The 24,725-nt window shown below is 42.1% G+C and overlaps 3 protein-coding genes across 8 annotated transcripts in view; all 3 read right to left on the minus strand.

Annotated features, from left to right (window-relative positions):
* Positions 1–2,355: 2,355 nt before the first annotated feature.
* On the minus strand, positions 2,356–8,547 carry LOC108073259 (uncharacterized). The gene is made up of 4 exons (XM_017164817.3): positions 8,181–8,547; positions 4,730–4,930; positions 3,744–4,002; positions 2,356–3,426 (listed from the first exon to the last, which is right to left on the minus strand). Exons 1-4 carry the CDS (start codon positions 8,266–8,268, stop codon positions 2,772–2,774), a joined length of 1,203 nt encoding a protein of 400 aa, XP_017020306.1. The 5' UTR covers positions 8,269–8,547; the 3' UTR covers positions 2,356–2,771.
* A 5,768-nt stretch (positions 8,548–14,315) lies between these two features.
* On the minus strand, positions 14,316–15,380 carry LOC108073260 (uncharacterized). The gene has a single exon (XM_017164818.3). The coding sequence runs from the start codon at positions 15,228–15,230 to the stop codon at positions 14,520–14,522; it is 711 nt and encodes a 236-aa protein (XP_017020307.1). The 5' UTR covers positions 15,231–15,380; the 3' UTR covers positions 14,316–14,519.
* A 7,637-nt stretch (positions 15,381–23,017) lies between these two features.
* The window catches only part of Ace (Acetylcholine esterase), a 44,416-nt gene continuing 42,708 nt past the window's right edge, over positions 23,018–24,725 (minus strand). For all 6 annotated transcript variants that reach the window (XM_070286657.1, XM_041774328.2, XM_041774327.2 and 3 more), the window contains one exon: positions 23,018–24,534. In XM_070286657.1, the coding sequence (XP_070142758.1) occupies positions 24,419–24,534 (116 nt within the window). In that variant the 3' untranslated portion in view covers positions 23,018–24,418. The remainder of the gene's footprint in view (positions 24,535–24,725) is intronic.

Consider the following 24,725-nt stretch of genomic DNA (forward strand, 5'->3'; position numbering starts at 1 on the left):
TCCACATGTGTCACCCAAATCTCAGAACTCCAAATGGAAAATCACCAATCCGGAAAATCCCTTTAGCTTTTCGGTGTGAGTGTAATGTTATTACGCTCTTTCCGGCACATTTTTAATGGCCACTTTTTGTAAGCCAAAGTTTTTCGCTAATTATCCAAAGGGAAAAACTTCCTCGCAGTTTTGTTCGTGCCTTTTTTTTTTTGTTTTTGGCAACAATCAAAAATGACACTTGGCAGCGGCAAGTGCCCACATTGGGGATAAACAAAGGAGCAAAAAAAAGGGTACCGAAAATGAAGGGAAATAAAATTAATGCGTGGAAATTCATAAGCCCGGGACGTTTTTCTGGACAGTCAAGTTGGCAATTTGAGGCACATTAAGCGACTTAATTACATGCGGCCATTTAATTTTATTTTTCTTGGCCGTGGAAATGGCCCTGGAAATGGCTTCTGCACGCATTTAACTGGCAGATTGCACTTGCAGCCAGTGACAGCTGCATCAAATTGACATTTTGCGGAAAATGCCATAAATCAACCCGGACAAGCGCGAAGTCCGAGCCGCGGAGGGTCAAGTCCTCGGAGATATACGAATACGATCCAGAATCAGGACATTTTCTTGGCCTGACAGCGGCGAAAACGACACTCACAGCCTCATATTTTAATGTATGACTGCGTATAAATAAAAAGTTGTCCTGCCGAGGACTCTGTCAGTTAATTTCACGCTGCCAGGCTCTGTGAGTGGGCCGGAATGATGAAGTGCGTCTGCCCACAAGGGGCATTCGGATATATATTCGGAGAAAAAAATAAGCACTCCCTTTACATGGAATATGGCCTGTTATATTGGTTATTGGAAACGGTAAAAAGTTTGAAAAACTTGTAAGAAATAAGCTTTAAAGAAATTTAAGTCATCTAGTTCTTATAGTAATTTTACTATAAGTACATATATAATAATATACATATATAATAATATAACTTTATATACATTTTATCTACAAACAGAGTTCAATTTCAGTACAACTCTCTGCTTTTTGTGCCTAAATACAAGTAAAACATATTGCCTCATAGAGCATAAACATAACTGCAAGTGGGGAACCCTTTGCCATATTCTCATATATATATTTTACGACTGACATAGGGGCGGCCGTCCCCAACACAATTGACAGCCATATTTGCCTATCTTAATTCCTTGTCACAAACCAAATTGGCACTCACAGGCCGAATGTGTGTGAGTGTGCGGGAGTGTTACTTTGGGGACAGCTAACGGGCTGATAAACGGAACAATTAAAACCGGAAATAAAGTAACCACATGCGGCGAAAGTCGCTACTTTGATTGCCCTTCAGTGGGCGCTTATCGGAAAAGTATACTTTGGAGGCAGCTGTGCAGCTGGGAAATGTGGGTGGCTGGGCGACCTTGAGCAGGTGCAGGGTTTTCCGAAATTCTGCGCACACACTGGCACAGTGAAAATGAGAATCGAAGTTGGCCAAAAACCCCCCCTTAAAACTCGATACATTCTCGATTACAGCTAATTATGTAGCTCCGGGTCGCACGGCAATTGTTGCTTCACTCCGCTTTGCTCTTTTGATATCCGGCTTTAATTGTGCGTCGGTAAGGTTGCATTTAGCGCATTAGCCGAGGGCTGTTCGCATTTTCCAGCACAGCCCACAATTTTCGTGTAGTAAACCCAAAGTGTAAGCTCTCTTTAATTCAGCGGAGCGACTTGGCAGCAACGCATGCCCACTCTTAACTGAGGCTCTTTGCTGATTCCAACTCTCTTAGTTATGGCCAGCAAGGTGAGTTTTACACGATGTAGCTTTCTTACATCGCTTCAGCTCGATTTCAAACAGCTTTTGACACAGAACACTGAAAAAAGGTTTTAAGTTTTTATATAGAACGTTTATTTCAAGCCGAAAAGTAGCAAGAAAAACGGAAATGTCATCATAAATCCCTTGAAGAAGACCGAGAATATTTGAATTCTTTAAATAGATACTTATCTATATTTTTATAGAAACATATTTGAAAAAAAAAGTCTAAAAATATTATAATTAAGCCATAAAAACTAACAAAATCAATTCAGAAATTCAGAATTTTAATAATCTTTGACAATTTTAACCTCTTATCAAATTTTGTAAATTATTTAAGAAATTTTTTTTTATTCGGTCATGAATAGAAAGAAGTGCCTCTTGATGTTAATCAGGAATCAACTCCTCTACTGCTTTACTGCAAGCTTCTGATTGACAATATACTACACTGCAAGGGTATTATTTTAATACCATTTGGTCTTAGTTATATATAGTAATAGTTTTATAATTAACAAGCTAAATATACAAACAACACCCCATTAAAAAGTCTTTCGTATCATTTAGAAATCAATATTCATGTTTTATTGAACACAATACTACAACTAGCTGATCGATGCTGAATGCCGGATTGGTTGGTGTGACAGGATGACAGTTCCCCTTTCTGTGGGTGGCAAACATTTGATACAAATATTCGTCTGTGGCATGAGTCGTCTGTCGCCTAGGCCTTCCTCCCTCGGAACTCGCAGGATACATTAAATAATTTACACCAAAAGGGGGACTACTACAACTCGTATATGGCAATGGTTGGAGGGACGATGAAGGTTGAATAAGATTCGCTAGGGGACGACAGAGGCGGGCTTGATGACAGGTCCTGGTGGTGGCGGTGGTGGTTGGTTGGCTAATGGCACTACACAGTAGCTATTAATGGCCTAATACATTGAGCGGCATTTGGGATGTGCGGATGGAAGGAGGCCTTCAGCCGCGCCATGTCAGCAGGCTCCAGCCGCGGCTGGGCTTCTTGGTGCTGGTGGTCAGGTCCTGCTGCTTCTGCTGCTGGTCCTGGTCCTGCTCCTGCTGATCCTGCTGCCGCTGCTGCTGATTCTGCTCTATATAGGTGCGTAGTATGGTATGCTTGTGTACGGACTTCTCAAACTCGGCCGCACTGGGCCGGTACGCCTCGAGCTTGCTCTGGAAACGGCCTGCCGACTGCGAGGGCTCGGTGGTGTAGGCGTGGCTGCTGCCCCGCGTCGCGCTGCCAAACGAGCTGCCGCCAGACGCCGATGGTACCGCTGCCTGTGGGTGGAATCGGGAGGGGACGGGATAGGGAAAGCGGGTGGTTTTCGGATTACTGAACTGTGCTCGGTTGTTGTAGCTGAGTTGGCTCTTGTTAATGTTGTTAGTCGGCGAATTGTTATTGGCAACGGCTTGGCCTTGACTTTGACTTTGAACGGGGCTGCTATTATAGCCGTACTCATACGTTTCAATGCTGTTCGCTCCATAGACGCTGTTGGCCGCTGGCCCTGCTCCTGGAGCGGAGCAGAGGCCCTGGTAGCGGGACGAGGGCTTCATGCCGTACGTGGAGCAGGAGGGCTTGCCCACCTCGTAGGGGTTGTAGCCCACCACGTTGCCACTGGAAAGAGGAGAAATCAAAACGTTAGAGCTTGATATTATATTAAATTAAATTCTTTATTTTTAATGCAAACATTAATTTTAATCTCTGGTGATTTATGTGACTGACCTCAAATATAAAGCAAATTTTATGAATATTAAAATGAATAAATTTCTTGAAATCCCTTTCTTATTAGGCTAAATCGAAAAATGTAAACCGGTTCAGGATCACATACAATAACTTTGCCCAAATACGAATTCTCCTTATCTTAATTGATCCACTTTTTTTGAATTTTTGAATTATTCTCATAATTAATCTTAAATGTACACTGAACTCACCCCGGTCCATAGTTGCAGACGTAGAGCTTGTTGTACTTGCTGGCGTCCTTGTACTCGGCATATCCACAGCCAACAAGGCTGGTCTCGCCCCAAACTAGCTGCGAGTAGTGACCAGTCTTGGGGGACCAGGCATCCCCGAAGGAGTACTTCTGGACCTCGTTGAACCAACTCTGGATGCGCGAGGGGAAGTCACCATCGTCGGCGTCCAGCGGCACCGTGCTCCAGATAATGGCCAGATTCTGGCCCATCGTGAAGCGATCTATTTATGAATGACAATTGAATATTAGTCAATGAATTCACATTTATCTGGGTACTTTGTGGATGGTGTTTGGCTAAATGGAGGTGCTGGGCATGCGAGATTAGTCTTAGTGTTTTAAAAGCAGTTCGTGCAGGCATAAGATGCGAGAGATGAGGAATCTTAAGAACTAAAGGCTTTGTGAGGGACAACAATCATTTAGAACTTAAAAAAAAAGTTAATTAAATCGAATAAGTTAATTAATCAAAAAAGCACACACAATTTAAGGTAAAATATAGACAAAACATTTCATTGTAGACTTAAAGAGTTTGATTAACCAAAATCTTTGGTTAGTCACTCTAAATTTGATCAAAAACAAAGTGAATCATTTTGTAATGCAAGGCTTTCGTCATTTTGAATAAACAATTTAACTAAAAGGAATTTCCCCATGATTAATGAACAAATTTCGGCTGAAATGCATTAGAAAGTGCAATAAAAACAACCGTATCTAATTTGAATTTTGATTTCAAATGCTGTCACAGCCTCTAAAAATACGGATGATCAATCCATTGATTCAATAGGAACGATTTGTGTCCATCACAATAACCGTTACCATAACATGCAGACTTCAAGCCGAAGGATCCGCGCCACATGCTCTGCGCGGACTCAATCCAACTCCTGGGAATTTTTTGGTGTGGGATAGGATGGGGATAGTGTGGAGGTTTGGTCCCTCTCAGATCGGATTACTTACTTATCGTGCGGTGCGGGTCGTGCCGGAACTGGCAATTGTCAGCCCACTTTTGGGCCCGGGCGGCCAGCTCCTCGTCCCAGACGATCTCACGCATATTCTCGGCACCCGGCTGGCCCGGATAGCGTCCGGTGGCCACGATCTGCCGAAGGCGGTTGTGCTCCTGCAAGATGATTGATCTCTCCTCCGCCGTGATGCCCGATGCTGAAATGATTAGGTCGAGATTTGCATAAATTAAAGAGTCACCGAGAAGCCATGGAATTATGGAGGGAGCGGAGGAATATGCATGAGACGACGGCACGCCGCTGACGGAGAATGTTATCATTTCTATTTTTGTTTGCATTAAAATGCTTGATTTCACGGAGATTTCTTCAGGCTGGTGTTTCTCCTTTGACACGGCGCTCAGAGCTCCATCTCGGAGCCGGTTTTATTGAGCTAATATTTGTCGAAATCTTAGGTAGCTCGGCTTGGCTCTGCCTCGCAGAAAACCCAAGTGGACAAGTGGACAAGTGGGCAAGTGGACTCTACATCGGCCCGCCTTTGTTTTACATATGTTTTAATTATTTGCCCGGCGACATAATATTCGACACTTACGTGTGCTCCAAATTGCCGGCGATTAGAGGTTTATGTAACCAGCCGGTTCGATGGATCAGCGGATCACAAGACATCTGTGGCACTTTCCTTTAACCCAACCGGTTTCCCCCTAATGTTTGGCCATTAAAATAGAACACAGAACACGAAACGAAACGGAGCGAAATAAAATCAAATGAAATGCAAAAACCGAGCGGCGCGTGCTGTTCAAAGGCGTCAATTAAAAGTCCCAACGACGGCTATTAGCCGAATTTGTTGTCGAGTTTGATTTGATTTTATGCCAAAGTCATGGTCCTCCGGTGGCGCCTGACTCATGACGCTCGTTTGAAGTGTGTCAGCCGATGTGCTGCGAGTCCCAAACTGGCTGCAGTTTAAGCCGAATCGCCCCCAGGTGATAATTACTCGGCGAAGCTGGGGCCGAGACGGAAGTGAATCCTTGGGCGCTTGGGGAGTGCCCCCATTTCATTTAAATAATTACGCGCGCTTAATAATTTTTAATAATTATAATAATAGCCAGGCGATGGGCGCTGATTGCCCAACGCGACGTGATAGCATTTAAGCCAGGCTTCCGACGCGGATTCACAGCTCCAGCTTGACCATGGCTCTTGCCGGCCGGTCAAGTGCCGGGACGTGTCTGTCGGAATCAGATTTAAAGTCAGACAACTTGACGCGCCCCGAGTAAATAAATTGGCAGCTTCGCCTCGCTGAAGCTCGCACAAATATATGGGTCTAGATGTCAATACTCAGACTCGGCCAAACAAAAGGCGAGAATGCTAAACACGGCGTTTGCCTCGTCTTAATCTTAATACGTTCCCAAGGTTAAGATCGATTTTTGAGGCTGGGCTAGGTTCGGGAAAGAGACTCGGGCTGAGACTGCGGCTGCGACTAAAAATAACCCATGAGCGATCAAAAACTTAACCCAACCGCAGCTGTCAAATTATGCTACATTTGTATCAATGCGAAAACCGGTAGGCGAAAAGCTCAAACCCAGAACCTGGCCCAGAGCTGTGTGTTTAAGTTTAAGGCAGTGGACATCAATCACCCGGCGAGGCCTATGGGTTTTGTTTCTTTCTTTTTTACATTTTTTTTTTCATTGATGCTTTGAGCTGGGAGCTGAGAGCTGGCTGCTGCGGTTGCATGTTGCGGCGGCGGGGCTATGCAAATTTGTGAACTACCTTCGCTGACAAATTGCACATAAAGCTGTCGATCGGTTTCCGCAACGGGCGTATTTACATATCAAGACGAGACAAACTGCTGAGATAATGCTGACAACGGAACGTCAACAGCTCGGCTTCGAGCGACGCATCGAAACGAAAGACTCAGGCAACGAACTTGGCGTGGAAACCAGACCTCAGCCAAATGCCGACAATATGTTAACAAGTGCTTAACTGCACCGCATCTTGCGTCTTGACCAGGCGTTGACTTCACCTTGAACGTGGCGGGGAACGGCACAGGCTGGGTCTGGGACTGGGTCTGGCAGTGGGACCGCCGAAGGACTGACTGGCAGACGTTGAGAAATCTCAGCCGCATTTAGCGCGAGTTAATTTTCATAGTTATGCTTTATGTTTCGTTTCATTTTCATTTATCATTTACTGATTATCGCTGCAACTAGCCTTGTGCCGCGTCCCCATATTTAATTACATTATTAGCACGGCGGGCTTTTGATTGATGCCGCAGCAAAACGCTTCGGCCACAGACATGAGCTTACCAGCCATGATACCGGCCAGCGATACCATTGACATGCGATTAACTTTGGGTCCCCGCGGGACCGATATCGGGACTCGAGAAATATGGCGAAGACAGCGCATAAAAGCAATCATCAATCAGCAACGCACACGCGCACTATAAAAATCTTTTTGTTTTCATTTCGCCGTTTTATGGAAGAACTTTACGGAATTTTGGGTGTTTCGAGCGCCGCGTGTGCAGAACAAAGAACATTAAATCGATTGTTTGCGGCCACACTCCGAGCTATTTCTATTCCCGGTCCATGAGCCACTGATCGAGCTCAATGACCCATTAAAAATCGGAATCGAATGTTTTGTATAATTTTGCAAGCGCATTTGTGACGCCTGCGCGCTTAATTTGTTTACAAAATTATCTGGCGCCTGTCGGCCTGTCGCGGCAATTAAAATACCAAGCTCAGGTGTTGGTTCAACGAGCTCTTCGATTCGGTGGTTCTCCCCGCTAATCTCTAATCGGTTTCAAGGGTTCTACGAGGCTCCTGATCTCTGATCTCTGATCTCATTCGATCATGGGGTTGAGTGGCCTTTGGCGGAGGTGACAGCTGACAGGTCAGCCACCTAAAATACTTTTAATCCATTTGGGAACTTTGATAAATATTATATAAATGATATAAACCCGATGTGTGCGTGGACCGGTTTGCATCCCGGTCGACGCTTAAGTAATATGCCGCCCGTGTTTGTTGTTTTTCTAAACTAACATATTTATTATGCAATACACACAGTGTTTAAAACTGGATAATGAAGAAAGGTGACTCGTTTTGTGGGGCTGCGCGTCTATTTTTGGTCAGACTCGCCAAACTGGCCCCCAAGGAAGCATTTACATACTGGCCTCAAAGGGGGCAAAAGTTCTCGAGCAACCCTCGCTGGTAAAAAGCGAACACTGATTAAATAGAATAGGTTTTTTTTACGGACAAATATTTGCACTTCACTGTTTTCATTCACACACAAAACGAATGGCCGAAACGTGTAGCAAAGTGGACTAGAAAAAGTGCTGGGAGGCGAGGCAATCATTTCGCTATTTAGCCATGCTAGACATGCTTCTGTTCTGGGCTTCTATTCCCCGCAGTACACCCAAAATTCCTGATCAGCATATAGATTGGGAGCGGGGACGAACTACTTACCAATTATCTTTCCATTGCAGGCGAAGGCCGCTCCGCAGGAGATGATCGCGATGGTGAAGGTTAGTAATAACGCACTTGGCTGCATCATTTTGGTTAATTTACTTTAATTATTTAATTTAAATATTTATATTTATTGCTCTGCTTGGTCACTTTCTTCAACTTCAAAATATAACCTTTTCTTGAGAGACAGTGTTATATTTGATATTTCATACACTTTTTGATTTTGATTTTTTGTGGAAATTTTGTATATCACAATTTTGACGGTGGGGTTTTAAGGAGTAGCCGCCGTTTGTAGAAACCGAAAAAAAGAGCGCCCGAAAAAGCCGACGACTCCAACTCCACTCTCGTGTACGTGTAGCTAGACTTGAAGGCGTCGCCTGTTTGATTAACCGCTCGGCGGCGCCAAAGCTTTTATACCGCCGGCAGCGGCAGCAGCAACATGAGCAGCAGCAGCGGCAGCGAAGAAGCTGCCGGATCGGATCGCGATCCGTGCGAAGAGCAAGGCAAGAGAGCGAAACGCTGCGCAGTCGCAGTCGCCGCTTGGCAGGCGGGCAACATGTTGCCGGAAACCTCAGCAACATATTCCAAAACTGAATAATGCTGGAATAAAGCTGATTGTTTAACACAATGCCTATGTAAAATAATTTAAACTACTTTTTTTTTTAATTTTATACTATTTTTTATATAGAATTTGTGCATATTGTTTAAAGAATATTATAATTAAAATTATTTATATTATTTTTAAGTTCCTTTGAATGTTTTTAAACTAACCATTATCAACAAATATTGCAAAATTATTATATAACTCACAATTTTAGCAGATTCTTAAAGAACAACTCTATCAATTTCTCTTTTAAAAATGGTTATTAAATTACAAATTAATAGCTTTCACAAAAATATCTATATTAAGAACTAAAAGTAAGGGTACAAGCAAAAACCCAACCACAACTGACCGGTAAAAGTACAAATTGCCAGCACTTCCAGTAACATGCGGACGAATCGAACGTTTTGTGTTCTTTTGGGGGCCTAATTGAAGATTGAACTTAATATTAATCACGCTGCTGGTTCGGCAACAATCACTCGGCAATCGGCAATCGCCTTCGCGGGGGGCGTGGCTGGTACTGGGCTCGCTGGGAAAACAGCGGCGAGCAGGTGCCCTGCGGCCAGGGAGCTCCAGAGCTCCGCAGCCTCGATCATTTCGCGTATCATTAAAAACCAATAAAAACACCCAATTAAATGCACAGTACAAGAACAAATGCCACTTGATCCTTTCACCGCCGCTAGTGGGACATTCACATCCACGTCCACGACCACATCCACATCTGTGATCTCGCTGCAGTTCTGGCCCTGTTCGGATTGCCTTTGCCGCTCGCATTTCCGCTTTGCGCTGGCTTCTTGCCAAAATAATTACGCGTACAAAACCATTAACAAGTACAAACGATTGCGCCGTCCCAGCATCCCCAGCTTTGCCTTATTTCGGCCCAGTAGGGACCGTGAGATGCACTGGGAAAATACTAAAAAAATATCCTTAATCACTGGAAGACGAAACGAAATATTGAATATTTAAAAAATAACTGTTTCCTTTAATACATTTTTCTTTCATTTAACTTTTCAGGTTTGATGTTTTTTCCTCAGTGTATTGTGTGCTAACTGGTTCTGTTTATTTCACCTCGTTTTAGTGCCGCCGATGCCGCTGACCATGTTGATGCCACACATGACGTTTTGGGCGAGGACCCCTCTATCTGGGGCTCCGACTCTGGCCCATTCCCATTCCCAGATACGGACCCAATCCCAGTGGCAGGGTCCAGTAACCGGCAACTGGCAACCGGCGATCTCCGATCGGTGGTGGTTAGTGATCAGTGATCGGGCACCGGCAGTGACGTCTCTGCTGGTCCGCTGATTTATTTTATTTCGCGAAAACTACATAAATATTAAAAATTATGCTTTACAGAAATATGAAATAAACATATGCCCCATACACGTTCTTTGATGTTCCTCTTCGCAGTCGCTCCTCCCGGATCGCTGGCTGTCGATGTTTCGATGTTTTCGTAGTTTACATTTCCTACTCGAGTGTGATTTTATTTGTGCTGGAACGGCGCTCATGCAGCAGCGGCTTAAGCAAACATAATTGGCCTTCGCTTCGATCGGCGGTGTTTGCATTTCAATAAACAGCAAAACCTGCGTGAATCTGTACATTCGTGCGCATGTTGAGCAAAGTATAAAATTCCCGACACCTCGTTTAACTCAATTTAACAGCACTTGGCACCATCCGCCGGTTATCGTGTTTTTATTTTTTTTTTTAACTTTTTGTTGCTCTTTGCCGCCCCTACGATTTGCCTTTGTGTAGTTTTATGACTCAATTTAATGTCTTTCTTGTGCTGCGCGTGTGCTGTCCGTTTGGACATCCACATGCCACCCACAGCCTCAACGGGTTCCGTTCTTTATTCAGCTCCTTGATGTGCCAGCACAAGTCGGAACTGAAATCCTGACGGACGCATAATAATTTTTATAAAGTCATCGATGCGCATGTAGTGACTCATGCGACCCAGTTTCGGTTAATCGATGCAAGGAAAGTGAATCGTTCTCTGATTCATTCGGTTCAGGAGGTTCACATTTCAGTTGTGAAATGCATTAATTGGAAAAGGTATGATTTTATAGGAAATTTGAATTACAATATGATTTAATTAGTGACTAACTAAGATACAAACTAGTTTAGTTATTGAACTTTAAGGCTTGACGTTATATGCCACGCGTCAAAGTTTAAATAAGTTAGTTACAGAAAAGATCAATCAAGTCCTAATTATAGAACGCCTAAAGATAAGAGGGAGTGCCGAAGGCAATTTAAAAATATAGTTAAGATAACATTTATAGTCCACACTTTTATTCTACGATCCGAAAATAGACAACAATTTAATGGCTCTGGCGAAACGAGTTTCTCTTCGGCTAAATATATATTTTATATACTCTAAACTTTTAGCTGAAGAAAGTAAAACAAGACGTGGCGTGGGCTGAATAAATTGGCCGTTAAAATTAGCTAATGAATATGCACCGATAATTGGCGGCAATCGGTTAGAAAGTCAGAATGCCGACCCGCTAAGGTCGTCGGCCATGTCATCGGAGGGGGTGAACACGGGTTTTCCATTTGGTGTATTGATGATACAACGAATCGGCGGCAAGGTCACTGATAATTTCTCTAATCAGTCACTTGTTTATCGGCCCGATCGCCTTGCGGAACTACTCTGTGCGAATATGATTGCCAATTGACATTTGCTCATAACCGGGGAGCTTCTGCCCCTGGCAGTGCCATTGGTGATGACTTCGAAGTCGATGTTGTTGATATCGTTATTATTATTATTATTATTATTCCCGCTCGGAGTGGCAATGCAGGTGTCAAGTGGCGGCAGCGCATCCTTGTTGTGGAGCCGCGAACGCTTCCGCTGCCATATATCTTCCCCAGAAACACCTCCGCGTGACTGATGATCAACATTTGCTTAGACAACACAATAATATTGACATTTTGGTCGAAACCCAAGCCCCAAGACCGATTTCGAACAAGTTTGCCGGCGGCAGAGACAAATAAATGACGGTTCAACAACTGATCTGGATGATAAGTTATACAATTTTATTCGGACAAGGGATCGCGGCCCCGTCGTCTTCATTTCTCCCTGTGTGACAAAATATTTCCATAACACTGCGGTTTTTGCACTTGACGGGCTCGGTCGATGCCAACGACTATTATTAAAATATTATTAATTGCAATTGAGACCTGACTGCCGGCCTGCCAGCCTACCAGTTCGGCTGACAGCCGCATAATTAAAATGTCATTCGGTTGGCGTTCACAATGAAGTCGTGAGCGGCGAGAGCTCCATTAACAAATTGCGGAATCGAATTGGAATCGGTAAAAATCAAAATCAAATTCGTAATAATGGGAGGAGTTCCTCCAGCGAAACAGGGAAAATAAGTCAATAAGCCAAGAGCAACACGTGTTTGAATGAATGAATGGGGGGCTGTCGTAAAACCATAAACAATTTTCATTAGAGAAACGTTTTCATTCTTATGCTAAATCAATTCATATGCTGATCGATCGGTCTACGCTTGTGTGGCTTTTTTCTTCTTATCTTATTTTTTTGAACTTGTGCCGGCAGCCGGGGGGAAAGGGAGCGATTCTGAATCTGGGATATATGCGCACACACCTTCATTAATTCGCTTTGGTAGCCAGCGTTTTTCATTAAAAAGCCGTCAGCGTACAATAAATTTTTGACCATTTTTTTGTGGTGATCGCGGGCTCTGATCTCGGGTGCTTTTTTTTTTACCTTGCGCCTGCTGAGCCGATTTCGCCCCGGCTCTTTATTGGCTTCATTATGGGCCCGATCGCTGTATGTATTTATTTTGCGCAGCCAGGCGACAGAACATAATTTTAACGCTCTTTATCACGCCGCTCCGCTGCGAATGCGAATAATGCGCATGCGCATGCGCCATTCGATTCGAATTCGAGAATTCGTTGCGAATATTGATTTATGCCTCTCGATCTTGTATTGAAAATCTCGAGAGTCGCCGGTTCCACTTGGCTAACTAACTGGCTAACTATGTATATCAGCGCATTTGATCTTCTGCCTCTCGGACTCCTGACATCCAAAAGAACGACACGACAACTTAATCAAAGCTAAGCACCGATCATAATTTATCAACCTGTGTCAGCCGGAAAAAAAAACCAAACAAGCCGCGAGACAAGAGAATACAATACGCAAATTAACAAAACTATTATTACTGCCTGACTAACGGTTCCAGTCGACCCCCGGTGGTCCGGACCCAGTACATCCCTCTCTTATAAGCCGACCTCCGGGCGGTTCGCCTTGGATGAATCCGATTGCCGGTTGGGTTCGTCTTGCCGCGTCTCGACTGCCACCGTACGTTCCATTTAATGGCATCATAATAGAACATACTTAAAGCCAAAACATATCTATTATCTGGGCATCGTCGAAGAGGTCAGAGCGCGGAAGTTCAGCGAGGCCCGAATGGGATCGCGATGAATATATACGGTTTCATATGGAAATCAAATGTGAGAGGGGCCCAACACTGTGGGAAACAATTTGTATGTTAAAGTAAGATTCTTTTGACTTCAAAATTGGAATACACAATACAAAATTCGGGTAAATCGGTTGGTAATAATATTAAGGTAGTATCTATTGTCTTATAGGTGACACAAAATTCTTTAAAATTATTCATTTAACTTAACTTAAATTTCAAAATATGCTTTATTTTAAATGTACACTTTGACCACTGTTTGTTAACCCTTTTGCGTCAGAGAATGGGAAGCCCGGAAGCTTCTTCGGGCATTTAATCTGATTATATACAACCTGTTCGGAAAACTATCAAGAAATTATAAATATATAAACGTCATCATCGATTTTGAGTACTTCTATAAAAATATGAGCTTGTATGCAAAACTAAATCCTAATAACAAGTAATAAAACCTTCAACCGAATGAATGTATCTAAATTCGCCTTTTCAAACATTAAATTTGCTTTGAAAACTCATAAAAGCCAATCAAAGTATTACCTTATTATTATTATATTCAACGTTATCTTCATAAATTCCGCTTTAAAAAGATGAACCCGATTGGATTACTATAGAAACTGATCAACATTAATTTGGTACGGAAGCTTAAAAGTCATCGGTAAATAAACTTTAAATAGATGAACCTGTTTTTGAACTTTACTTCTTTGTAAAGGTTCCCTACGACTCAGTACAGCTGGATAGAAATATTAGAAGAAAAAAAAAACTATAAATATTAAAACAATTCACAAGCCTTGACGTCATTATTAAGCATTTCAAAAACCCTACTAGACTTCATTAATTAGAAAAACTTTGACGTTATAATACGCCTTTACATAGGTGAAAACGCCTTGGAATAGGTCTCAAACTCCAGCAGTGTTCTTAGATACCCTACTGCCTAGGGTAAGATGAAAAGCAAAAGCGCCAAATTTCATAATTCTTAATTAGCCAGAAAACTGAACTAGAAGTCGTGACTCGCGAAACTCGTTTATGCCACTCCGATCGCTTATGCCGGAATGACAAATTATGCATAATCAGCCTGCCAGACGACGGTGTAGTTTCACAGAGAGATTCACACAATTAACGAGCAGATTTATATATTTTTCTTTCCAACAAGTTCAGGCAGAGTACATCACTGCCAGTGTGCCATGCATATGTATAAGTTGCCGCCTAGTCGACATTAGATTCGCTGTTTTATGGAAAGCAAAATGACATATGGGAACGCGTGTGATGTTGGCTAGTGCCTCTCAAAATTCACATCTTGGATCTACCAAGCCCAAAGGATCACTCGGGTGAACTCGACTCGCTGTCGTCCTCTGACATTGGCTTCTTATGGCGTCCGCTGACCAAGTCCACGAAAACTAGGCCGCCCACCCCGCAGAGTCCCCCCACGAAGAGGTAGAAGATGAGGCCGTGGGGAAAGAAGTCCTTCCAGGATTCACCTTCGTCCTTGTCTCCGTCCTTGTTTGCCCACTGTACCGCCAGTTCCAACGGCTGCATGCGCATGGGCAGGTACTGGCTAGTCACTCTCCGCTTGAAGATGACAGACTTGGTTTTTTTTGGGAACATCTGGGAGCTACGGCTCATCTGCTTGCTCCTCATGGCAGACTGGTACTGGGACCACCTCGTTGACATTTGCCGCCCGGTGAAGGCCGTATCCTGCGAAGCGGTGGTGGTTATGTGCTGCATCCTTAGGAGGGAGTCGTACAGCTGCCGCGAGTTCTGTCGGTGCAGCGTCTGGTAGGCCTCGCAGATCTTGATGAAGACCTCAGAGTCGCGGGTCTGCGTGTTGGCGTCTGGATGGTACTTCTTCGAGAGCTCGATGAAGGCACTTTTGATCTCCTGGTCGCTAGAGCAGACGGGAACATTCAGCACCTGGTAGTAGTTCTCACCGCGGTGGAGCGGCTTGGGAAGGGTCTGGTAGTTGAATCTCGTGCCAAAGCCGGCCAGGCCGCGCACGCTTGGCAGGTGGCCGGTCTTGATTGTCCTCAACATTCACGTAAATTTTGCTAATCCAGAATCGTAATTCTAAAAATATATGTAGAAAAAATTTGTCTTTTTCGTCTATACTAGTACATGAAAATGGAAAATGTATTCCGTTAATAATTTTTTAGAGACAGCTGACATCTGATCTGAACGAGAAATTGTGAAAACAATTGAAAAGGTACATATTTTGTTTAACTTCCCTCGTAATCATCCATATTGCAGGGATTTTCAGAAACTTGCTGTCCGATTAGCAAGTTGAAGAGCATGCAAATATTCACCCCTGACTCAGCCAGTGGGGCGTGTCGAATGCCCCATTTTTGGCAGCGGGGCGACAAACTTTTTTGTCAATAGACGCGGGCGATAAAAGATCGGCCCTGGGCCTATATAAGCGCACCATGGCCAATTCTGTAAACAGTCGCACAGTTGTGCCATGATTTGTGGGCCATTATCTTGGCGTCTGACCTTCCGGAAGTGCCAACGAACTTGGCAATGAATCTTCCACGCTTGGAGCTACGCGTGTGCTCTGAATTTAGCCAGCTCAATATGGCACATAACCCGGCCATGTGCAGTTGCCCTGCGTTGCAGATAGAGAGCCAACTTGGGCGAGCAACAGTGCCTACTGCGTGGGCGCCGTCTGCGAATCTGCGAGGCAAGTGGGTCATTTCTCTCCGCCGGCACAAACAATTCCATTGAACTTGGCTTTGCCCGCTGCGTCAGCGGTCAGATTACGTCGAAGGCGGCTCAAAATATTTGCACTAGACATTACTATAATTGCTGTCGATGGCGATTATACGCAGTTTGACAATTTCAAGCGAATCCCAATATTTACCCGGCGAGTCATTCATTTATCTATGCATTAGTGTGCCCATAAATGGGCTTATAAATAGAGATTCGGCTTTTATTGTTACCTGGTAAAATGCACCCTTAAAAAATATAGTTATAAAAAAAAAGTAGTAAACTTTCTTAGAATACAATTTAAAGATAAATATATATTATATTATGTTTAATAGAAAAAATTGTTTAATTAGAAAAGAAAACCATTACTTAATAAAACAAGAATTCGAAAATAAATGTTTAAATATCGGAAAATCCAATGATTTCCTATAAACATATAGTTTATCTCAGTGTAATTGTTCGAATGTTGGGCTGTTCCAACTTGACATCATTTGTGGCCAGCAGATCTTGGACGGGAATGGAAATGGAACCCCACCTGCTAATTGGTTTCAGTTGAGCGGACTCCTCCTGACACCTTCTCACCGCCAACGACAGGAACAGTGACCTCGAGGCGGCGACTTGGCAAGAAGATATCGCCGAAAGCTGTGAACATTTAATTGGAATTGATTGAGCCGCCGGGCCGGTTATGGATGGTCAGGTCATTAGCGATTGGCGACTTTAAACGGTTCCAAGTCTCGCCGGAATCCCCCTCTATTAATACTAGATCAGAGCCCGAGTCTGGGAGCCACCATTACCATCGCTTGTGCGTCACTGTGCGAATGGGTTTGGTGACCACCGGCCACATCCCATATGTTAATTGACACTAACAATTTGTTTCACAAAGACGGCCACCTAGCCACGTTCCCGTCGAAATTACCATAGGCAAGCGCAGTGCCGGCGAAAGCCTGGCCAAATGCAAAACGATAATTGGAAACAGGTTCTGTTTCTATTGAAGAATTAGCTGGCGACGACTCTGGCACCGACTTCGACTCCGAATGCGAATCCAAGCCAAAGATTAACGACAAGTGGTGACTGGTTGTCTCCGCCGTGCGCTGGCTGGCTGGCTGGCTCATTTATCTGCCAAATAAAAGATGCGATGCTGCCCCTCCTTTCTCCCCGACCAACAGTCTGACGGACGGGCAGTTTACGAGGGTTTCTTGCGGGCTCCATGCTGGGTCAATGGACAGGAACGCTGCCAAGAAGTCTGCGCCGGCTATGGCTCATCGATTCGATTGGGTTTTCGGTTGGTTTATCGAGTCACAGCACGGCATACAGCGAAATTTAAATTATTCATGTGTCAGGTTGAAGGCTGTTGCCTTTCGCGTGTAAAAACCTATTTGATCGCCAGATTAACTCCGCTCACAGATCAATTAAAACTAAGTAATGGCGTCTGCGAAACCGGCTAGAAACGGAAATACGCCGGCTTCGACTGACTTTGCATCAATCAAGTGCGAGCAACTTTATTTAAATATCTGTTGAACATTTGCAGTGAGTGTTAATTGGGGAAGTGCTAATGTGAGTATTTCTGTGAGGGTGTCCAGCACATGTCCTCTTTCGATTCCTTACAAAAACTAGTACTAGTCTTGCTCTGAATCCTATCCAATATATCAGTCTTTCCATTGCTTTCATTACTCTAACTCTTTGCCTTGCAAAATTATTATATTTAATTTGAATATTTTGCACTAAGTGCTAATAGGGAAAGTCCTTATAGGAGCGTCCTGCACTCTGCTCTTTCAATGCCTTACAAAACTATTTCTTTTCGAAGCTCTAGGATTTATGTTCCTATTTTCGCGTCCTTCTAAAGGTGTTATTATCTCCGTTTCCACTTCCTTAGGTTAAGTAACCTTCAATCAGACTTTCCGTTGCATTCCGAGGAAGTGATTTGATAACTAATGATTTTTAAAAACTAGTTGGGAAAGCGTAAGCTGCGTTTAGCCACTAATTAGCCAGTTCTTCAGGTAGACAAACGTTGCGGTGGCCACGTGGGTTATCTGCTGCGCAAATGCTGCAAGAGAAGATACAGAAACAGCATAAACTTTATTAGATACGAGTATGCCGGCATTAAGCGACTTAATGACTATGTACTCGAATACTCGAACAAAGTGCCCGCCACCGGCTGCACTGCTAATTTGCATTTACATTTACACTAAGCGCCAGACCCCTAACTACACGGCATCTTCTTTAAACAAATACCCTTTCTTTACAACATATCACCATAAATCCACTTTAAACTAGTGGCAAACCCAGGCCTCAACTAACCCAAAGCAGTTCAACTAAGGCTTAACTTCAAGAAATGTGTGAAAAAGTATTATATTTTTATGCGAACTGTAACAGATTTAATTAGACCTTAAATTAGGCAGTATAAAATGGATTTGAACTTTAGAATTGGTCACAGTTTAATTTATAAAATGGATATAAAAAGGAAATATAATAAAATTTGAGATACTTTATAAATATACCCCAAAAGAGCATACAATATTCGATGTGTATCCCATAAGGCACCAAAAAACAGGTGAGCTTTTCAGAAAGTCCAGGCTAAGTCTTAGGTTGGGGCTGGGCTTCAAGTTTTATTACGGGTGCGACAGTAAAAGCCAACCCTGAACCCCGGGACAAATTGACAAATGGTGTTGGCCAAGCCAGGAAACTATGGTGATGGTTATGGTGAGCATTTATGGGCACCTTTCGTTTTAATTTGCCGTGATTAATTTGCATATTTCGGCCTGGGCTGTGCCTGCAGTCGGCATGCGGCATGCGGAAGTGTCGGCGGCATAATTTTGGATTTATATGCATCATAAATTAAGTTTTCTGCACTTGGGCTTAGTCAGCCGTAAATATGCGATTTTATTTGGTGTTCATCATTTCAGTTTTTATTGATTCGATGTAAATGCAAAGTGCCTTGTAATTAGCAGCCACTAAACCGGGCTGATAGATCGCCGAGCGAGGGGCGCTTCCTGAAAGCGTTGCGATGACTTACTGGAAATATGGAGATGTACAATAAAACATTTGTAAACATTCGAGCATTTGACCAATGACGAATGACAAATGACCGGCGACTGGCAGCTGACAGCCGGGCGGAAAATAAAAGCGAGGCGCTGTTTGTTTAGTACATGATACATGAGTTTTATTTGTATTTTACTTGTATCCATCTTGTATCGATATACAATATATTTCGTAATATAATTTTTCACTTAAATTTTTGTTATTTGTTTTTATGCTGCTGCTTCAATGCGGGTCTCAATTGTTTACACATTACATTTCCTCGTGGTAGTTTCTTCATACTCGCTCGTGAGTGTCAGTAATCGTATTAAATTTAGCATTTAATTGTGTCTGGTTTTGGTTTCTGGTTGTTGTTAGCAGAATTTTGGTTTGCTTTCGATTATATGTAGTACAGTATGTATATTATATATATATATCTATATATTCAGTAAAATGATCCCTACATTTTGTATGCTCATGTCATATTTTTTTCAATCTAGATGTATGTCTGTGTATATATATATTTATATATAGTTAATATCTTAAAACAGCAATTATATTTTGCATATGTTATCTGTTGTCGGCGCAAGATCTGCTCTTCCTTGAATTTAAAGTAAGTTCTGCGACAATAATAATGCTTTAATTATAATTAAATCGTTAACAGCGTTCCGTTATTGACACACAAATAAACATCGTCGGATATTTAATATTTAATAGAATTCTGCTTTTATATTTTATTCGGTTCGCTGTTGCTGCTACCTCTTGCTGAACACTAAAGCGTCGCCATCAAACGATATATAATATATTCAAATTTGGAACAGAAGATGAGGACTCGGAGCTGCCATTGTACCAAATGTACGGGTGTTCAGTGTTCAGTGTTCAGTGTGTGTGTGTGTGAGTGTGAGTATGTTTGTGTCCATTTTATGAGCCTCGATTTATTAATTTTCGATCTGCTCTTGACTTTTGCTCTTTTGCGCGACCAAAAGTTGTCTTATTCGTTATTTTTAGCTACCTTTTAACATTATTTGCATTAGTGATGCCTTGCGAGAGTGTTTGTTTGCCATTAAGTAGTTTTGCTAGCCATTACAGATAACTCAAACGGGCACCTGTCTGTGTCTGCGTGGGTGTCAAGTGTCCAGTGTGTGTGTGTTGGTGTGTTGGTGTGGAGCAACTACAACTTGCAATTAAGCTAATCCGTGTGTTCTAACTGGAAATCAAACCGACAAGTCCAACTGATAAGACGGGGGGGAATCAACGCAAAATGCTTGGCATGATTAAAAGCTAACAGTTATAATTACAGTTGTATCTTTTTACCTTTGTTTTATTACCACTAACAAGTAAGAACACATATTTAACCACAATTTGTTTTGTTTTTTTCCGTTCTCCGTTTTGTTTTCCCTTTGTTTTTATTATTTATCTTATATTTCTGTTTGGTTTCTGCTTGTATTGTGTGTGCTTGCTGCTTAATTTATACAAATTGCCTACTTAAAAAGTCATAAATCAGAGCCTTACTGCACACACCAGCTGCGTTCGAGTGTGTTATCCATAATATATAATTAAACTAAATAAACAATAGGCCATATATTGATATGTATTTGATTTTTATACATAAAAGACTCTGTATTCATTTACTAAACTCCATCTACGGTTCTCGTTTCGTCCTCCGCGCACTCTGCTCTTTAATGCTAAATGTGAGAATTGGTTTGGTTTCAAATGCATTTCTGTGCCTGGTTTATCGTAATTAATATCATTATTCCTCAGATTCAGATTCAAAGTTAGATTCTGTGTGGGCGTGGCTGACTGTGTTGTAATTGGTATTGTATGGTGTAGCAATCAACATATTTATTACATTGTACAAAGAGCTTTGTCTACCACCTAATTATCCCCTTTTATTATCAGATGTCGTAGCTGATATAATTTTTAACTTGTCCTTAATACACAATAAACAAAAACTTGAACTATGTTTTCTCCACTATTAATAATATCTCTGCTTGTTGCTTACACGAAACACAAACACAATAACCTTTAACCGACTAAGGATTCTGCTCGTGTATTTCCTATTCCTACTTTGTCCTTCTATGAAGTGTGGGTGTGATGAGGGTTGCTGGTTGCGGGTTGCGGGGTGTGTGTGCGTGGAATCAGCATGCTTTCTTTATTATCATAGATTAGAATATGTGTGTTTCCGTTTCCGTTTCGTTTATATATAAATTCTTTTACAATTGGCAGACTACTACAGCAAAAGCACACTGAGTGGGTATGTGATGGAAATGAGTGTAAGGATGTGGGGGAACTGTGTAAGATCGTAGGATCGTGTTCGTATATACTTTAAGGGTGACTTGGAAGAACCGCAACGAAAGCTTTAATCTATTCAAATCATACGAGTGGCGATTAGTGTGCACGTTCACCAAAAATGAGACGACGAAGTGTCCATGTCCATGTCCATGTATAAAAATTTAGATCTATAAGCATAACACTTGGAATTTGTCTTTCATTCGTTTGCTCTTTTGCTTCTAAGGCGAAATATTATATTGTCAATTCTTTGGCTTGAGCCGAAAACCATGCAAAATGACAAAAAATATTCCTAATTTCGGGTGAGACGAAAACAATGAGAAAATGCATACAAATATCAAATGTGACAACAAAGTCGTAGTAGAATGAGTACGCTCGTAATACATTTTCACTTCTCTTTGTCTTTGTCGAAGGCAGAAGGCATAATACACACTAAATTCATGTATTTTCGATTTCGGTTTCGTTCCCATATCGTCTCCTCTCGCTTCTATATGTATATGTATACTAACTCTATGCATTTGGTGAGTGGGCCCACAGCCAATCCTGTCCTGGCCATCCCCGGGCTGCTCCACCCGACCTTGGAGGGCGGCCAGGCGGGCATCGGGGGACCACAGGCAGCACTCGCTTGGGCGCACTCGTCTCTACAGAATTACAGGATTAACTACCAAAGTCTAGTCTTGGAATCGGTTTCTTTATGTACTCTTCATTTACTTAATTTTCCATTTACTTTTATTTTAGGTTTCAGTTTATAGTTTAAGAGGCGAACGTGGTGCAATCATAGGGATAGGGGACAGGGATTAAAGCTAGTTATCTTGGAGTTCGTCTCGCACTGGTTCGACAATGGCTTAGTAAAAAATGTTAAAGTTATTCATCTTTTGGTTAATATCTTCCTCAATTAATGCAATTTCGGTTTTGTTTTGTTTTGTTTTCATTTCGCTTCTTGCTTCTTGGTATAAAAATATAAATGTTCCACATATACTTAAAAAATCCATTTGTTTAAGTTATTATTTTGCATCATGCAGTGTCATTATATATTCTTTTTTTTCGATTTATTAGCTTGCTCTTGGTTGTCCCGTTTAGAAGTATTTAAAGTAATTGGTAACTTAGGAATGCCTTGCGGATCTGTCGTAAATCCTTCCTCCCTCCGGTTCGCTTCAAGTGTGGAATTAATCGTTAATCGTTAATTGTTTATCGCGGTGCAGTACTGGGGGAGTCTACGTGAGTGGCTTGCTATCGTTGCTTGCATTGGTGTGTGTTGAGTACGAGTACGAGTTCGAGTAGTAGCGGATATAACGGATTCGAATACAGTGTGTCGCTCGTCATCTGGCTAGAGATTCACATTAATTCCTACGTTAATGCTACAGTTGAAAGCGAACATCGCTCAGTAGGCCTCGACGACCACAGTTCATACCTAATAAAATACAATAATCGTTTTGTTTTCGGACTTTGCTCGGTTTTTGTGGTTTTCTTTTTAATCTCTGGAATTTATTGGTTGGGTTTAAAACGTTTAAATGTTAGCAAACAGTTAATGTTGTTGTTCTTCATAAGTCTAATACTTGCTGGATCTATGTATTATCAGATAGTGTGTGGTATTATAATAATTGTTGATAAAAATAACTTACTTAATATCAGTGTGGCTTACCTTAGTAAATTTCGAAAGGTTTTCGATTTCCATAGTTAATACATATTGATATGCTTTAATACGATTACAGATTACGATTACGATTACAGATTACAATTACGATTACCGTTACGATTACTCATTAGCTCTCATTTAGTCTGCGACACACACTGAACTCTAGGGTTTGACAATGATCTTTCGTTTTTCATTTTTCATTTTTCTCTTTTTTCACTTTTATTTTTTCATTATTAATTTTCATTTTTCATTTTTCATTTTTGGATTTACGTTTTGAACAATATTTATTTATAGATATAGACATACCAAGTACATATATGTTTTCATTATACAATACGTTTGTGTTTAATCATTGATCCAATTTCGCTATGTGTATAAAATTTCTAATTACCATTATTCATTATTCAGTATTCAAATCATTTCCTCCTCCTTCCGTCCAAGGTCTCACTAAGCCAATTTGTAAAACGTTTAGTACAAATACAATAATCTGTATATATATATTTGTTTTGTATGTATAATATACTGATATGTTTTGCATTATAAATATCTTCCTCGTCCTCGCCCCAAACTATGCTAAACATCATAATTCTCCGATCGCTTTCCTCAATTTTGTTCGCTTCGAAAAAAATTGGTTTTGGGTTGTGCTTGACTTGGGGGCCACGTTCGTTAATCCAATTGTTGTTTTTTTTTTACTTTTAGCTTCGTCCTCCTAAAAAACCAATGCCAATTTTTTGTACAATACAATTGTGGATCTTCCAAAAAATGTCCATTTGGGTTTTCTCATAAGAATCTTGATCTTTTGTGTGGTTACAATTTTCCTCTAGCGTGTCGTATTTCCTTGGGAAAGTAAATCGAAATCAAACGAACCCTCAACCTAAGTATGAAACCAATGCAATTTGGCCAAATATCGTTAGGCTACAAGGACTTTTCCAAACTGAAGGCTAAAATTGTGCGATTAAATGCGCTCAAAGATCGCTCAAGAATGTGGGCGTGGCAAAAAGTATCTGTGTCTGTCACCTGTCACTCGATAAACGCATCCCAAAACTTTGTTCCTTTTTTGGCTGCCGCGGAGCCATGACAAACATCTTGTTGCTGCGCTCTTTCTATACTCGTTAATTATCAAAAAATTTCGCCATTATTTCCGCTTCAATTTCACTCAAATTAAGCAATTTAGCATTGTGCTACACAAAACAATTTGGTTTGGGCCTGGCCTATGGCTCCTGGCCTGGGGCTACAGTGGTCGTGGTCTCTGGAGACGGAAGTCCGGCCGCGCTGGGCAGGATTCACTCTGCCGACCAGTGACTCCCTCGGGTGCGGAGAGCTCTAAGTTCAATTTACAAATGTTCAGCAATCGCCGTCAGCTTGCTCTACCGATTCTACTAAATTCCGTAAACAAATCTCCTGCTCTACACGGTTTCTCCTGCGCCTACGTAAAAATCTCGGGTTCCTCCTGCCGCCTGCTACATTTTATTAATATATGCGTGTTCTAACTTTAAGTGTGTGTGTGGCTGTGAGTGGGTGTGGATGTGGGTGTGAGTGTGTTTCAGTGTGTGTTTTGGATACTGCCGGGTGTGGTTTTCTTTTAGAAAACCCCTTTGGTTCGCAGCGCAGCGCAGACGTAGAGCAGGGCGGCGAGGCCGAGCAGCTGCAGCCGGGGGGATATGGAAGCACTTCCCGAGTCGCCATTGCAGCCAGTGCCTGGGGGGAAGAGAGGAAAGGAGAGTTTATAGCAGTTCTGTGAGTCAATAATCAGATAGATCGTTAATGGATTGATATGTTTATGTGGGCGGTTCTTGATATTTGGCATGAACTGCGGTCCATCTCCCAGGACAAGGCAATATATTTTGCTCTACTGCTCTCATTTTGTATTTATATATACACTCAACAAA

This window comes from Drosophila kikkawai, chromosome 3R (genome assembly GCF_030179895.1).
Source record: "Drosophila kikkawai strain 14028-0561.14 chromosome 3R, DkikHiC1v2, whole genome shotgun sequence".
Taxonomy (NCBI): Eukaryota; Metazoa; Arthropoda; class Insecta; order Diptera; family Drosophilidae; genus Drosophila; species Drosophila kikkawai.

Excerpts from the sequence above, each read along its gene's own strand:
- LOC108073260 (XM_017164818.3), bottom strand. The coding sequence starts at position 15,230 with ATGTTGAGGACAATCAAGACCGGCCACCTGCCAAGCGTGCGCGGCCTG.
- LOC108073259 (XM_017164817.3), bottom strand. The coding sequence starts at position 8,268 with ATGATGCAGCCAAGTGCGTTATTACTAACCTTCACCATCGCGATCATC. Across the intron at positions 4,931-8,180 it reads CTGCAATGGAAAGATAATTG|CATCGGGCATCACGGCGGAG; the intron begins GTAAGTAGTTCG and ends TAATCATTTCAG. Across the intron at positions 4,003-4,729 it reads CGACCCGCACCGCACGATAA|ATCGCTTCACGATGGGCCAG; the intron begins GTAAGTAATCCG and ends ATTCATAAATAG.